We start from the raw sequence: 17,025 nt of genomic DNA on the forward strand, positions 1-17,025 counted from the left end.
CTGCATTCCCACGGAGGTCACGCTTCCCCAGCTGCTCCAGCCCAGGACTGAGGGGCGGGCAGTGAAGCAGGGGCATTCCTGCCTGACATGGGACTCCTCTCAGAGCAGCACAGACATAAGGAGTTCCCATCAGCCTGGCTGGGCCAACCTCAGAACTGCACAGAGTCTGAGACCCTTCTTCCCCAAGCCTTCTCCCTTCTTCCTCTCAGCCCAGGTGTCAGCCAGGCACTCTGGTCTGAAGGCTCCCCACACATTTCCTGCTCCCTCCCCTTTATCCTGCACAGGTATTTCAAAGCCCAAGAAACCTCTTGTGCTTCTGTTATGGACTACACGTTTGTGTCTCTCCTCCACCCACAGCTAAATTCACATGTTGAAGTCCTAAGCCCCAGTGTGATGGGATTTGGAGGTGAGGCCTTTGGGAGATGATTAGGGTGAGACAAGTTCAAAAGTATGGGGGCCTCATGATGGCATTAGTGCCTTTATAAAAAGCGACATCAGAGAGCTTGCTCCATGTGTGACACAGCAAGAAGGCAGCCATCTGCAAGCCAGGGAGAGGGTCCTCACCGGAGTCGGACCATGCAGGCACCCTGATTTTGGACTGCCAGCCTCTAAAACTGCGAAAAATGCCTGTTGTTTAAGCCACCCAGGCTATGGTATTTTTTTTTTTTTTTTAATGGCGGCCTAAGGAGACTACTATAACTTCTAATACATCTTGGCACCTGCTTCTTGGAGAACCCAAACTTACATACATCCAAACAGCTCCTCAAAGTTACTTGCACAACCTAGGATTCTGTCCATATTTAAATGTTAACAATGTAGAAAACACCAATAAGCCCGTGGACTCTTAACCAACATTGGGACCTGGCCTTCCATCTTAAGAAGAGTTTGAAGTTGATTTTTCTCAAATCACAATAAATATTCTGTAATTATTTATCCATACTGTCCATTTTAGTTCTGACTTCTATTTGACCTATAACCCAGATGAAATACACATATTCCAAAAGTTTCATGTGCTATAAGAATATGGTTCCCATTTGTGCCTCTTATTTAGCAAATTCTAGTAAAGGAAAAACAACAACAGAAGTTTCTAAGACTTAATTAAAATACTAAGTGTTATAGATGTTGAAATATGAAAATCCATATCTAGTTGTTCTGCTATATATTTAACTGCCTGTCTTTGTGGTTTTGACCAATGCAATTAATAGGAAAAAGTACAGTAGAAGGAGGAAATAATGGGCTGTATTTGATAAAATTTAAATGAAACCTACTGGGTTAGAGATGTAAACAGAGGTATAGTAAAGATCTACAAACTCTTAAAACTGCTACTGAAGTTTAGATTTACAAGTCATTGAGTTGTACCTAATTTCTGTCTAAATATGTGTGAATAGAATTAGGCCATGAATGTCAATCAAAGTTTTCTTCTTATTTAATTGGTTTCTCCAATCAAAGCTGGCCCTCTTCCACCCCAAGTCCATTTTTAGGCTTTTAGCAAAAGGTTAACAAGTCTGTACCAACTGTAAACATGACTGAAAAACCCTAATCATAGGCATAGGGAAAACCTGAAATGTGGACATTTGGCACAAACAGGTCCACACCCAAAACCCTGATCATAGGTGTAAAAAGCATGTTATAGATTGGCAGTGTCATTTGTCATTCTATCATGAAAAGCTGTAGGACACCCCAAAGAGTCCCATCTACTCACATCTGGACTCGTCAACACATACATGAACCCCCCATTTTCTTTCTTGGAAGAGCCCCAACCTATTGTTGAGGGAAACTGGCTCCTTAAAGAATGTGGTTCTTATAACAGTGTCTTTTTCTACATAATATATATACTAAAAAAAATAAAGATGATTTTTAGATTTTTCTTTTTTTCTTTTTTTTTTTGAGTTGGAGTCTCACTCTGTCACCCAGACCGGAGTGCAGTGGTCGCTCCCAGCAACTGCAGCCTCAACCTGCTGGGCTCCGGCTATCCTTCCGCCTCAGCCTTCCAAGTAGCTGGAATTACAGGCGTGCGCTACCACGCCTGGCTAATTTTTTTGATTTATTGTAGAGATGAGGTCTCACCAAGTTGTCCAGGCGGGTCTCAAACCCGCGGGCTCAGGCAATCCACTCACCTCAGCCTCCCAAGGCGCAGGATTACAGGCTGAGCCACTGAGCCTGGCAAAGATGATTTTTAAAAGTCACTTTATAAAACTAAAACCAATAAAAATGTAAGTTAGTGAACTAAATTACCTACTGTGTTGGACACTGAAGAACATTAAGTGAAGTGTTTAAAAAATTACTCCAAGCCGGGCTCGGTGGCTCAGCCTGTAATCTCACGTCTTTGGGAGGCTGAGGTGAGTGGATTGCCTGAGCCCGCGGGTTCGAGACTCGCCTGGGCAGCAAGACCTCATCTCTACAATGAATCAAAAATCAGCCGAGCGTGGTAGCGCATGCCTGTAATTCTGGCTACTCGGAAGGCTGAGGCGGAAAGGATCGCCGGAGCCCAGCAGGTCGAGGCTGCGGTGGCTGGGAGTGGCCACTGCACTCCAGTCTGGACAACAGAGTGAGACTCCAACTCAAAAAAAAAAAAAAAATTACTCCATAAAACTAAAACAAATAAAAATAAACATTGGCAAACTAACATTATCTACTGTGTCAGATACTAAAGAACGTCTTCTTGAAGAGTTAGATATGTTGCTCATACAACTGCTATTTTTTAATGTTTAATTTTTTAGTCTTGTGAGGAGCAAACTAATATATCCTTTTATTGTGACATTTTGCAAAATACTATGATTTGACTATCTTATTTGGGGCACATTAATTACTTTGGGGAAAACTCTAATGGGTAATACCATTCACAGCTACAGTTGAAACAATTAAAATTTAAATTCACATTATCATTCATTTAAAATTTGTAACCACTCAGAAAAAACCTGGTCAAGTTCACCTCCATAATATTTCTGGAAAAAAGCTAAGGCAATAGTGGTAACAAGATTTTTTTTTTTTTAAACCAACAAAATTCAGTCTCTGTAGAGACTGTCAAAAATTGTCAATGCCAAATATATTTCAAGTCATCATGGCAGGGTATTGGGAAAAGTTTTCAATTAGCAATAACTGCGCCTCAGATAAACCTCAGTGACTATGATACTGCCACTGCACAAAGCTTAACAAGATTTTTAAGAACAGTATTTGTTCTTTAAATTGGGTTCGTACAGAGCTCATAGACACAAGGCGAAAAAATTTTGTAAATAAAGTGGGTTCAACTATTTAAATATTTAAATCTAAAAGTACATTAAAATGTATAAACTTATTACAAATTACAATTTTTAATAAAGCAGGAATTTTAGGAAGCAACTCGTTATTTTCATTAGCATAAGGGAGCATACTTTTTAATAAAACTACATTGTGCAAAAGTTTTCAAATTCTGACTATTAATTCTAGCTGGTTGTCAACCCTGAGCCTGAACTGTTGAGGTTTTAATGTCATCACATCTTAGTTTGATTTTCAGATGGCATAAATGGGTCTTCAGTGCTAGAAGAGAATAATCAAACTGAATTAGAAGCTCCTTAACAGCAATACTGCAGGCTTCGTGTCACCTGATACAACAGTCAGCAAATTGTTGGTTCTTAATATTTCTTGGTTGATGAGCATCTAAAAATACTTGAAAAGACCCAAGTCAGAGGGTACACTGCCCTAGGGAGAAGCATAAATAACACCCACACCACCCCTTACCACTCAGGCACCCGGCCACCTGTCAGTTATAACGTTAGGGGAAGCTGACTAGTTGGACAATTCAGACTGCCCTTAAACACATTTTGCAGTTATACATTTTGTGATTTGAGGGCTAAACAGACACAGTTCTAATTTTAAGAATGTCAATTTGACCCTTTGCAAGAGTGCTGAATGCATCAAAATACTGGGAGTGCAGTGGATGTAAAAGAACAAAGATTTTTATCTTCAGTGACAGTGCCAAGATTCCGTTACAACAATGATGAAGCAGTTGTGAGGTCATGACAATAGTTTTTTTGGGGGGGGGTTGTTTTTTGTTTTTTAAAGGAAGGAGAGAGGGAGGGAGAGAAATAACAAACAAACTTGAGTTGCAATAGAGTATTTTTTGTACCTGGAAGAAAAAAGTGTTTCAGTTGTAAGCCTAAAGAACTGGGCCATAGCTGTGAATTTGCTAGTATAAAAAGCAATCAAGAAGCTCAATAAATGCTCGTTTTAAAAAGCGACTTCTGTTCTGAACATGTGCTCATCCTTTCTAAAATGATTCTATCCCATGAACGAAATAGTATTGCTGGGGTCTTTACCTACACAAACATAAAATTCATAAAAATCCAACTTACATGCCTTTCATTCCATCGTAAACGTGACTGTTCAACTTGACAATATCTTATTCAAATTTTCATTCACGAGCTCAATTTACATATTATTCCATTAGACTTTTAATCATATCTTTTACCTTCAACTGAAATATCCTGAATAGCAAAACGAAGGATGATGGTCCAGATCATACCCAGGGTCATTTTCACATTGCCATCAACAATTTCTGTGGGTAAGAAAACAACAACAAATCATGGAAAGATAACATAATCAGTATATCACTTCTTTTTCTATGTACAAATTTTGACTTCAGAGCTATTGGGAATTGTACATATGGAAAGACAAGTTTATGTTTTTATAAGCATCACAGTGTGTCTGGTTATAAATATGGTATTCATAACCAAATGTCTCCAGTTTAAATGAATTCTGAGTTAATAATAAGCACAAATCTTGCATATGTATTATCACTGAAAACCACCCTGGAGTTTCCAAAGTTTGGGGACTATAAGAGCTAAGGTTTTAAATAATCAAATAAAAGAGAACACAGCCTCATGTTTCCCCTGAGCCTTCTTACAGCACTCCCAGTTGCCAGCAGCAGGCTCTGTGGGGCACAATGAGACGCAGGGAGTCTCAGCTCCTGCACCCTCACCAAATTCTCAGTCTCTTGCAGAGAACGAAGGGGCCACTTCCTTCTTGTTAACCAGTACTCTCAAGAGTCACTGGGACATCTGAGCGCCTTCTCATTTCTATAACTGGTCTACAGAAGTCAGCATCATATTTGACTCTATTCTTCACAGATGACTCAGAGCCTAGTCTTCCACTCGTGGTATCATTTGTTCTCATCTCCTTATACCCAGAGCCCAGCAGAAAGTCTGACACAAAGCAGGCACAAGTGAGTGGTGAAAGGAAGGGAGGAAGGGGAGAATCCAAGTCGCAAGCCACATCTCTGCCGTGAGATCAGCATGGTGGGCAGGGCCACTTCCTCACATCTCTCACCTTCAGCCCCGATGGACACCAGTTTCACCCCTTTGCTGGCTATGTAATCCAAAGCTTTGTTGACATTAGCAATTTTGTGGAACCGCATTTTTCCTCGGTCAGGTTTGGGCAGCCTTTCCCCTGTTGAATGACAAGAGAACAGTGCAGTCACAGAGACAGCAACCCCCTGATGCAGAATCATGAAGCAACAGTTCAAAGTCCCTGCTCCTCTGAAACAGAAATGGGTACTTGACGATTTCTGACATGTTTCCGGTTTCTTGAAATCACAATAAAGGGGGACCACTGACCAGAAAAAACTTTCAGGATCAAATTGACCAGCAGGGAGCCATACTAAGGCCATATGCTTTTCTGGTCTGCAGGGAGAGACCAGCTTAGCTCATGATCCAACTTACAAATGAGTAAAGAGAGAAGCTGCTTAGTGTCCCTGGAGCATTCTGCTAGCTGGCTAACTGTGAGAGGAAGTTCGGATGGCCTAGTTCAAATCACAGAGACAGCTGCCAGGGCTCGTCTTTGACACCTAATTATGAAGATATATGGATCAGGGAGACCTGCCACCATCCTTTGCCATCACACTTCTCCAAAGGTGATCCATCTTCTGATCCAAAGCCTAAAACAGCTGCTTGAAATTCAGGGCAAATCATAACCCCACTAGGATTTTAGCTTATATACTGAGAGTGATGCCATCATGTGTATTGGTTTTTTGGATATGAGATAATTTTGGAAATATACACTAGCTAGACAAGAGTAGAGAGGGTAACATGGTGGGAAGTCCTATAAGTGTCATTTTTTTCTTCTCTTATTTTGTTTAGAGATAGGTGGTATAAATGTTATTTTAATAAGTCAATTTTAAACAGAATACACTCCTTTTTCAGGACAGAAAAACAACTGCAGGCAGATTGCTCCTTGGAAAGGAATTCTTTGCCAATAATATCATGTTCTTGTCCAGTCAAATTCACAGGGAACTTCTGATGCAGTCATCTTTAAGAAGATGCTTACCTACTGATACATAAAAGTATAGAATTGGGGCATATGAAACCAACCTGAGATGACTTCCAAAAGCAGCATGAGTTTAAGTCCATTCCTGAAGTCTTCCTCGATGTTTTCAATCTGGGTGCCAGCCTTCCTTAGGTGGGAGTTACACCAGGCAGTGAAGGTCTGCAATGGAAACCCAACACCACTTAGCCCAGGCCCACTAGCAGTCACACCCCTGCCGCATGGACAACACGCAACACTATCAACATTCTGGGAAGTCTATGAGGCTGGGGTTGCTTGGCCCTTCTAGAGAATTTGTCGGAAAGAGGAACTGGAGACCCAAAGCTCAGAGTTCAGTAAAATTTCCTCTTTGGAGCCAAGAACTCAAATCTTGAATATTCCAATCTGAAGAATTTTTGCCTTCAGTTAAAAACACACCATGTTAACCCCTGTACCTTTACCCTCTGACCACTTCTGACTTTGTGGAAAAGATAGAACAAATTAGGATAGGCTTATTCCCTGTCTGCACAAAAATAAGCTTGTTTACAGAATGAGTGAATAAATAATGTTCAACAAATATTCAAAATGTCTTACTTTAGAGCAGAGGGTGGGCAATACTGTGTAGCAGAAAAGAGCAGAGGAGGGACCCATAACCACTAATTATCAACAACTAGTTTTTCTTGGTTGAACAACAGTTTTAAGCTAGTAACTAAATCAATTAAACAAATTTGCAGTATAGTCAATCATTGAAAAAATAATAACCATAACAAATAGCCTCCTACTAGCATATTCCAGGCTCTAGACTAGATCCTGGATTTCAAAGATAACTGGATACAGCCCTGCCCTGGAGGGGCTCACAGTGCAGTCACGTTAACAACTTACTAGGGCAATCTTCAGCAGAAAATGGACGGCCATATGCTAAGTGGCATCCAAAGTCATTCTGTCTATTTTTCAAGCTCCTTTTAACTTGGCTTCCACTTGTGCACTATTTCCTGCCAAAACCAGATTAGAAATACTTTTGGCAGCTGCTGGCTGAGCATGCAAACTGTCCCCTCGGCTCACAGCAGTTGCTGGGCTCAAGAACAAAGTGCCTGGCACGACAAAATAGGGAGCAGGGGACATACACATAGGGTCTGTGTTCAAGATGAGAAAGTCAACCTATCTAAATGAATATGGAAAGACAGAGGCCCATGAAAACAATTTTCCCACGTAATAAAGAAGATTTTCAAATCTAAGTAGTCCCTCATTTCAAGAATATGTGATGGCATCAAATTCAAGGACAAAAAGAAAATGCAGCATTTTCTTGGACTTATAGTAATAAGTTTTACCCTGAGGGCCTAAACTAAGAATTATTTCTTCTACAACACACCTAAGCTTTAGTCAGGTCTAAACAGAAAAAAGACACACTAAGCTATATGCTTCAGATCGACACCCAATCAGTGTGGTAGCCCCTGGCCACAAAAGACTATTGAAACTTAAATGAATTAAAACAAAATGAAAAGAAAAGCTTAGCTCCTCAGTTGCACAAGTCACCTCTCAAGTGCTCAAAAGCCATATATGGCTAGTGGCTGCTGTACTGGATGGTACAGACATACAACGCTCCTATCATCATGGAAAGTTCTACTGGACAGCACTACTCTAGATAATTGTTTTGTTTTGTGAAGGTAATATTATTATAAGAATCTGTTATTTGTTTATTTAAGTATTTCTTTTATGTATTTACTTTTTGAATAGTCAATACATTTCCTTGGTTCCAATTCCAGTGGTACAAAAAGGAGTAACATTAAAAGCTTTCTTCTCACCCTTGTTCCCCCATGCCCTTCCCCAGAGGGAATAAAGGTATCAGTCTCTTGTGCATCACTTCGGTGATATTTATGCATATATAAACACACAAACACACATACTTTTTTGTGGTCTCTTTAACACAAATAATAGTAAACACATTATTCCACACTTTGCTTTTTTTTTTAACCCACTTAAACAGCATAACCTATAGATCATTCCATATCAGTATGATCATTCCTTTTTATGGCTGAATAGTATTCCACTGTATTGTATACAGCATACTTTACAGATCCCTATGGATTAACGTTTTTTTGTTTGTTTTTTTTTAATTTTTTTAATTTCAATTTTTATTTATTTATTTATTTATTTTTTGAGTTGGAGTCTCACTCTGTCGCCCAGACTGGAGTGCAGTGGCCCGCTCCCGGCCACCGCAGCCTCGACTTGCTGGGCTCCGGCGATCCCTTCCACCTCAGCCTTCCGAGCAGCCAGAATTACAGGCGCGCGCTACCACGCCCGGCTGATTTTTTGATTTGTTATAGAGATGAGGTCTCACCTGCCCAGGCGGGTCTCGAACCCACGGGCTCAGGCCATCCACTCACCTCAGCCTCCCAAAGGCGCGGGATTACAGGCTGAGCCACCGAGCCCGGCTGGATTAACATTTAATATTTAGATTGTTTCCAGAGAAGTTCCTACAGTTAAAAAAAAAAATCCCAGGTTCCATCTTCAGCCAATAAAACTCCTTTAGAGGGTTTTTTTAAACTGACTATATTGAGACTAATCATATATCTGATGTTTTGGGAAATACACGAAGGAAACAGCTAGCCAGTTGTTTAAAAAAAAAAAAGTAATTAGGCCAGGCACAGTGGCTCACGTCTATGATCCCAGCACTTTGGGAGGCTGAGGTGAGTGCATTGCCTGAGCCCATGGGTTTGAGACCAGCCTGGGCAACTTGGCGAGACCTCATCTTTATAAGAAATCAAAAAATTAGGGAGGCATGGTGGCACGGGCCTGTAGTTCCAGCTACTTGGAAGGCTGAGGCAGAAGGATCACCTGAGTCCAGCTGGTTGAGGCTACGGTGGCCGGGAGCGTGTCACTGCCCTCCAACCTGGGTAACAAAGTGACACGCCAACTCAAAAAAAAAAAAAGTAATTGACAGAAAGAAAATGTCATGGTATAGAGTTGTTTTTATTTAAATTCTACTTAAGAATGGGTAAATATTGCTGGTACAAGTCATCATACCTTGTTATCCTATGAGTTAAGTCTCTTCATAACACAAGTATTAGAAACGCTTCTGGCTATAACTCCAAAAGCTGTTCAAAAAATCAGTGCAAGCTTCCTCTGACCCCATCAAGGAATACTGTGAAAGTCTGTTTGATACCACTTTTTATAGGTACACATACAATGAAGGTAATTTACCATAGGTGATGATTCAGGTGTGCAAATCCAGAGAACAAATTTAACCTAAAAGACCATTTAGCTGAATTAAGCCTAATGAAGTTTCCCTATCTTTAATGAGAACTCCTAAGAGCCAACAAAGGTGGTGACTAACCAACTTAAATGCAGAAGAAGGACTCCAACTGTTCTGTGATAACAGCTTGCAAAGAGGCCAAAGCACTCTGAAAATGAACTTTAAGTTTCATTAGAATGTTTAATTTTCATCCTATTTCCTGTTTTAATTACCATGGCCTAGGGAGACTGTTCCTAAGCATTTCCCATCACCTCTGTTTCTGTGAAAAGCCTGTCAGTCATGGAGGAGATAGAACAACACCAACAAAACCCCACACATCTGAACATGCATCTTTGAGTGCCACAAAAACTAAATGCTGAAGAACTCAAATGGGAATGAAGGTAGGTCTACATGATGTTGGAGCCAGCCTCCTTGATTCCATCTTGGTAAACCAGATTACCAAGTCAGATGTCCTTTCTTAAGGGAAATGGTGCCTTACTGAACCAGATACAGACCATTGAGGAAAGGCGCCAATGTCTCCCCAACCCACAGCTCAACCCAGAAGGTGCCCAGGCACGTGTGAGATCCTCCAACCTCCTGTCTCGCTTCCAACTCAAAACTTCCTCCACCTTTCTCCTGGAGAAAAGCTTATTCCCATTCCTCTGTACCTAGCCATAAATACGAGTGCTTTGAGCATCTCAAAAATGGACACATAAAAATAGTTTCAGGGCTACACAAAGAAGACCAAGATGGGAAACTGTGAAACTGTCTATGCCCCCAAAGAAAAAACAGATGTTTCTATTTCTTATCGTTCACCAAAGAAATTAAGACAAAGCTACGGAAAAGAGTGTTCAAGCCAGAGAGAACAAAGATGGAAATGCAGTAGAAGATGCTGTCTCACTATACAGTCCTTGAACAAATGAAGCACATATTAGGGTCTCTTTCCTAAACAGCAGGAACTGCAGTCAGTCAGTCACAACGAGCGTGGGTAGTCTATAGGTACTCCACAGCCGATGTAGGCCCCCCCTGAACCCTGATGGAAATTCTCCTGTGTGCCATGTTCTAGTGTCTTATAGTCATACGGATGCTTTCACGTGATAAGACTGAAGGATACTCTAACAAACAGCAGTCTCTGCCTCTGTTATATACCTAAGCATGATCTAGAGAGCCAGAAAATGCTCCTCAACCTCCAAAACACGGTGGCTGACAAAAATATCAGTTGAAGGAATTTCCAGGAATATCTGCTAGCTAGAATTGTTAGGCTCATTCAGTTTAGGACTTACTAACAAAGTCCTTAGTTTATGGGAGCCATAAGACTACTGTCTTTCTCAAAGTGAAATTATATAACAGGCCAATAAGCGCAAAGTGCTTAATGGCAAAAAAAGAAGTATGTATGTTACTGAATTGTTGAGATAAGTTTGTGGTATTCATCTGTTATGCATCTGTATTTGGTTTTTGTGTAAGTTAATAAAGCCTATAACCATATCAACCTACCTTGTAGACTATTCTACAGGGTAAAGATAGAAGAGGCTTTTTAATCAAAATGAGCTAAATCTGTGATTATTTTTATGGTTCTTCCTTGACTTCACACATGCAAAATTCTACCTGGAAGAGATTATTACCTGGGAACACAGATGGGGACAAAAAAGATCAGCATGAGTCTGAGGTGATTCTCTGAATATAAGTTCATTTCATCTTTCAGTGAATTATTCATTCTCCTAGCAATAAGGTTCTAAGCCTAGGCTGGCTCCTGGAAGGTTATCGGGTTCTAACTTTATCATTCCATTTTCTCTAAGCAATCATTTTTTGGCAACACATCATACATTTTCTTTATACTTCTTTAACCAGCTTTTTCTTTCATACTAATGACACAAAATACTCATTTCAGATCACATTTCCCGAAATGGAAACTCATCACAGACGTGGGGCTTTTCTGGATGAAATGACCTGGGGTCTACTTGGGACAGGGCAACTCAGGCAGAGCTGCAGCCTGGAGCTCAGGAGTAGGAAGGCCTGAGGAACATTTAGCTTTCAAGCCCACCAGTGGTCAGAGGCCAGGAGCGCTCTAGGGCACTATTGAGAAGTGCTATATGATGCTAAGGTTGCATATCATTAACTTTCCGCAGGAAGCAGAAACATCAAGAGGCCCGTTCTATTGGTCCCCAGCCTGCCCTGACACTTGTTGTCGCATGCATCCCATGAGGTGGGACAGCTGAGCCCCAGTGGTGGCAGCAGCATCAGCCAACCCGAAAGGGAACAGGGAAGACAGGCGGAGCCTGGTCCAGCCCGCAGTCATGGCTCAGAACTCAAATTCTATTTCTGACTCTGACACCATGCAATTATTTGTCCTTCACATCCTGATGCTTTCCCAGCCATAAAAAAAAGTCACTGCCATCATCAGCTTTATGAAATCGTTCAAAAGGTCACCCAGAGGAGAAGAAACACAAAAGTAGGCTGTCCAGCACCACCTGAGCCAAGGTGGTTCTAAACACGCTTTCATGTAGAACTACGGACAACCACAACTCCATTAAGCCGGTTTTCTACAAATGCCCCGTTTATTTTTCTATTTACAACAATCATTTTAAGTGTTCTTTTTTCCACTTCACAAATTCCTAATTTACCAAGATTATGTCTAATCACTTTCCTGGTTCTTTTAAATACTGGAAAAGTGAGGCGGTTTTTAGAAAAAGAAAACTGCATATGTTTTTTAAATCTCCAGTTCTGGTGGAAGAGGAAGCAGAGCTGTTTCTCTGAAGTAAATGTGATAAGAAAGCATTAAGAAAGGAGACTGTACCCTCATGGAGAGTAGGTGTCCCAACCCTCTGAAAGGGTAGAAGTCCCTGCAATCCACGTGGCTGTCACAGGTGGAATGGACTGGTTCACTACAAAGTATCCCAACTCCCCCAGCCAGAAAGGCTAGACAGGTACACACATCCCTCCAAGACCCGCACTGGGTGATCCTCGAAAATGCTTCAACATCCCAACCAATAGGCCATTCCACAGTCATATCAGAAACCAGCAGAGTGACCTTAAATTTCAATGTGCAGACACTCAACCATCTTGAAAAACATTTGTATTGGCATCTACACAAACGTCAAGGAAGTTTTCTGGACCCAGAAGCCACTGACCATGGTGACTAACTGTTTAGCCTAATGAAGACTGAATAATCATCTGACTTTGAAAATATTCCAAACCTTCAAGGTTGCCAAGTGCCCAGATACACCTTTTAACTATTCACACGAAATTTTAAAAATTTAATCAAAACAAGGAGTATGTAAATGAAAGAGTTTTAATCCTAAACCTCTTGCATGTGCTACAATCAGTTACCAGGATGTCCTAAAGTTCATTTGGGGCCCCAACATTCTCGTAACTTACATACCCAGGCATCTAACCACACAGTGGGCAGCTCTTTTATTCCCTGTCCATAAATCTCTGCCTAGTCTCCAAGATCCTGTTAGATACCATGGTATGTGATAGCTTGGTTTAGCAATCCCTTGAAAGACAGCAGCCCTTTGATCCGAAGCCTAGCTTTGTGATCAGCTTAGTGTCTGGTGTGGTCAAGTCAGTTCATCTCTATGGCTTGTTCCCTCTCCTTAGGAATGCACTATTAATCAGACTCAACTAGTTTGCTGTGAAGAGCCTGGAAAATATTTTGCAAATACTATAAATACCACATAGGAACACAAAAGAACAACAATCAGTGGTGGTAATTCAAAGGAACTTGAGATGCTATGGGGTTTAAACTGAGAAAAAATTAAGCCATTCCAGAATCTCTCTCAAGTAGGGCAAGATGGCTCAGAAAAATCATCTATAGTCACGATTTAAACCTACTTGGGCATAGGAGACATCTCGCCTCCAATAACTAAGCATAAACACACTTTTGCTGAGTACAATGCATAGAATGTTGCTGCACAGACAGAAAGGGGAGGCAAGGTCTGTGATTCAAGAATCCAGAAGGCTGCCAAGTCTTCATCTTTTCCAGATTTATCACAAGTGTTCACACTAAGGTTCAGAGAACAAAGAGCATCATTAGCATATCTTAATTTCCTCTGGGTAGAAGGTGTTCAGAACATCAGTTTTTGCCCATAGAGAACAAAAATATTTGGCCCATGCAATTAAAAACAAACAAACAAAACAAAACATGACTAATGAGCAACATTCAAATCAGGATTTGGTGTGTAATTCAACTCATACAAAGAGTCTTAACATTAACTCTTGTGAAAAAGCAAATCCCATTGCATTCCATTGCAAAAGGAAGACCCACAACTGGTTTCCCAAGCCTTTACATGCTTGTGCGCTTACATATTATTTATCAAAAACACACAAATGAATGCAGTAGCCTCTAACCCTACCTTACTCACTCTACCATCACTCAGAGAACCCAATACTCAGCAGGTGCACGGACATTCACACACACAGAGCTTGTTCACATTTTCAATACGTCCAAGTTTAAACTGTGATCATCTGAATCATAAATAAATCAGAACCTCAACAGTACCAAAATGCAGCTTTTAGTCTGAGTTCCGGGAATACTGACAAAGACACATTTAATTACTCAAAGACAAGGTGAGAGAAAAAAGAGAGGCAGGCTTTTTTTTCCTGTTGATTCACCCCAAAAAAACTCTGCCTGCAAGCAGGATTCCAGATCTCTTTCTATTCCATGCCTTAGCATACCTAACAACCTCAAATTAAGGGATAAGAAAGCCCACAAGCAACTCAAGTGTTTTCTGAGAGTTGTGATAGTGGTGGCACCATCACCACCATCACTTGAATGCTCTAAGAAATGCTGGTGAAAGCAACACAGAGGGGAGCAGAGATCTCTATTTTGTGTTCTGGACAGTGCTTGGAACACAGTGGCATTCAATAACTATTTATTGAATAAGATCTTATTTGTCAGACTTTCTGGCACAGATCAAAGAGGAAAGCAGTCAGAATTTTTTAATCAAAAAAAATTTAAAACCAAGAAGCTAAAAATGTGTCTCAAGTTCCAGGTTTTTAAAAATTATTATTATAATGTCAAACTTAACTACAGAATCCTTAAATGTGAAGAAAGATTCTATAATCTTGCCAAGGGGGAAAAAAAAAAGAAATACCTTGCAAAAATAACAGGCAACCTCACAGTTGAGGGTATCTAAAAATAGAATCAGGCTAATGGATGACACTTTAAGTGGATAGGTTAAAGATGGCTCTCCCAGCACTTGAAAAGTGTCTTATCCAGGTCTGGTTTTAATCAGAAATTCTGAACAGTGAATTTCAGGCATCAAGTGCCAGGATCACAGACTGACTTCCATTTAGTCCATGGGCTGTTCAGAATACAGAAAGAAAGGCGCTAAGTTCCAAGGCTGTGTAACAGGGAAAAATGCTTTTGGGGTTTCTTAACAAAGCTAAATCTAGCCCTAACTAATTTTAATTTTGGTTTGAGGAATGACCTTTCTGAAATGTGGAATCTCCCCTAACTTCCAGAAAGGATGGACGCTATGGAGTTAAGAAAGGGAAAATATCTAATAAAGCTACTTTAAACAGGGACAAATCTATGTCCCAAAGTGAAACTTGTTCAATGTCCACAGCAGTCCTTCTACAACTTTCTAAGTCACAGACAACTGATAGCAATACAAAATGACTCTGTTTACAGACATGCAAATGAATTCTTTCCAGCAGAAAGGCAACCCTCCTCCACTCAAAAAAAAGTCTGTCTCCACTGACACATTTGTTTCAATGTTCCTGATCCATAAATGGGTCTATTCTTTAGATGCTCTTTTGAACTGGCTGCAATACCTCACCAGCTTTCTCACTAATGAGTTAAATAACATCCTTAACACATATTTATCTTTATATTTCAGCGTCATGATTTGGCTTTTATTTAGAATTGTCTTTTAATTCTTAGTTTGAATATTTCTTCTAAAAGGAGGTCTGGATTCCAATAAGCTGAAATAGCCACTATTTTGACCCACATTTTATTGATTTCTGTGATATTATATGTTTGTGTGTGTGTGTGTGTGTGTGTGTGTGTGTGTGTGTGTGTGTGTGTTTGTGTGTGTGTGTTTATCCATGGGTCCTGGCTCATAACTCTCATAGCCCTTGTTACGGTCTTTTGTTATGATGCCCGGCACTTTAGGCCTCAAGCAGGCCTCAGAAAACAGAATCTCTTTCTGATCTTTCCTATGTCCCTTTCACCTGCTTCATTTTCTACCCAGGCAGGACTCTAATCTTCCCCTGCCTTTCTGTCTTAGAACTGGACACAAAGAAATTCTCTGACCGACCTTGCCTTATTGTAGGGTATAAGATCCTCATTTCAGAAAGGGTACTGCCCCAAACCCAAGATAAATGAATGTTACACAGAGAAGCCAAGAATAATCTAAACAGATAGGCCTTGCTGGGTTTAGACCATATCCCTTTTTTGTCCAATCACATTTCTACATGGTTGTCCTTGCTTCAGTCGTGGCTATCCAATAAAGTTTCCATAAAGGGCCCAAGAGGAAAAGGTACAAAGAACTTCTGGAGAGCCAAACACATGGAGGTTCCTGGAGGACGGAGCACCCAGGAAGGGCATGAAAGCTCCGTACCCCTCCCATACTTCACTCTTATGGGACTGAGCCTTCAATCTGTGGGATCTGACACTCTCTCCAAGTAGATAGTGTCAGAATGGAATTGGAGGACAACCAGTGGAGTCAGTCTTTAATACGCAAGAAAAGAATGACACGGAACTAACTGAAATCTATCACGTGCTGATCTTAAATGCCTGTATGCTTCCCATGTCATGTGAAACTAACAAGTGTCTCAAGTTAAGGCTTACTACATTCCTTTTCCACATCAAATTCTCCATTTAAATCCCAATATGTGTCCCCATGTTCCCTCCTATACTGCTCACTATAAATAATACTGGATTCGGGTTGAATTATTTAGCATTTTTGTCTGTTTCATAAAGATCTTGCATTTATCAAGAAGCTAAAGTATTTCCATCTGTTAATTTCCTCCCTGCTCAAGAAAATCTCCCACAAGCATTTTATTGCCACTTACAGGAGTCCTTATTATTCATTCTCCTAATTCTTATTTTTCAGCTGCAATTACTTATCTCCACCTCTCTGTAATCCTCAAATTAGAGTCAGACAACGCATCAAGGACATCAAACATCTCTGAGCCATGAATTCCTGATGGTAGTTTGCAGTTCAAGCTTGCTCTACTGTGGTTCCAAGTGGTGTTTTAAAATTCTCGTAACAGGATTTCAATTATTTTTTTAAATGATACAGAATTATCTCCTCTAAAGGAGAATTAACAAATGACTCTGATGAAACCCCGCATTTTAACCGTTAAATTCAAGAGAGTTAAGACTAGAAATATGAAGATTCTTCCTAAACTATTTTAGGACTGGAAAGCATATGTTAAACCAGCCAAAGGAAATAGCTCCAGAATCAAAGTCTACATCATTTTGCTCTAAAAGGTAGTAAGCTCAAAGAAACACATGAAAGCTACTGAGCCCGGTCATCCAAGCTTAAAGATTTTTCTGAGCCAGGAGCCTG

At 40.5% G+C, this 17,025-nt stretch overlaps 1 protein-coding gene across 1 annotated transcript in view; it reads right to left on the minus strand.

Annotated features, from left to right (window-relative positions):
- The window catches only part of ACTN2 (actinin alpha 2), a 53,410-nt gene extending 39,106 nt beyond the window's left edge, over positions 1-14,304 (minus strand). Inside the window, exons 1-4 of the mRNA XM_008049933.2 lie at positions 14,064-14,304; positions 6,345-6,459; positions 5,305-5,424; positions 4,448-4,534 (exon numbers count right to left, since the gene is read on the minus strand). Of these exons, the coding sequence (XP_008048124.1) occupies positions 4,448-4,534; positions 5,305-5,424; positions 6,345-6,369 (232 nt within the window). The 5' untranslated portion in view covers positions 6,370-6,459; positions 14,064-14,304. The remainder of the gene's footprint in view (positions 1-4,447; positions 4,535-5,304; positions 5,425-6,344; positions 6,460-14,063) is intronic.
- Between the last annotated feature and the right edge of the window lie 2,721 nt (positions 14,305-17,025).

Source organism: Carlito syrichta, unplaced genomic scaffold (genome assembly GCF_000164805.1).
Source record: "Carlito syrichta isolate Samal-C Ts95f unplaced genomic scaffold, Tarsius_syrichta-2.0.1 Scaffold56983, whole genome shotgun sequence".
Lineage (NCBI taxonomy): Eukaryota > Metazoa > Chordata > Mammalia > Primates > Tarsiidae > Carlito > Carlito syrichta.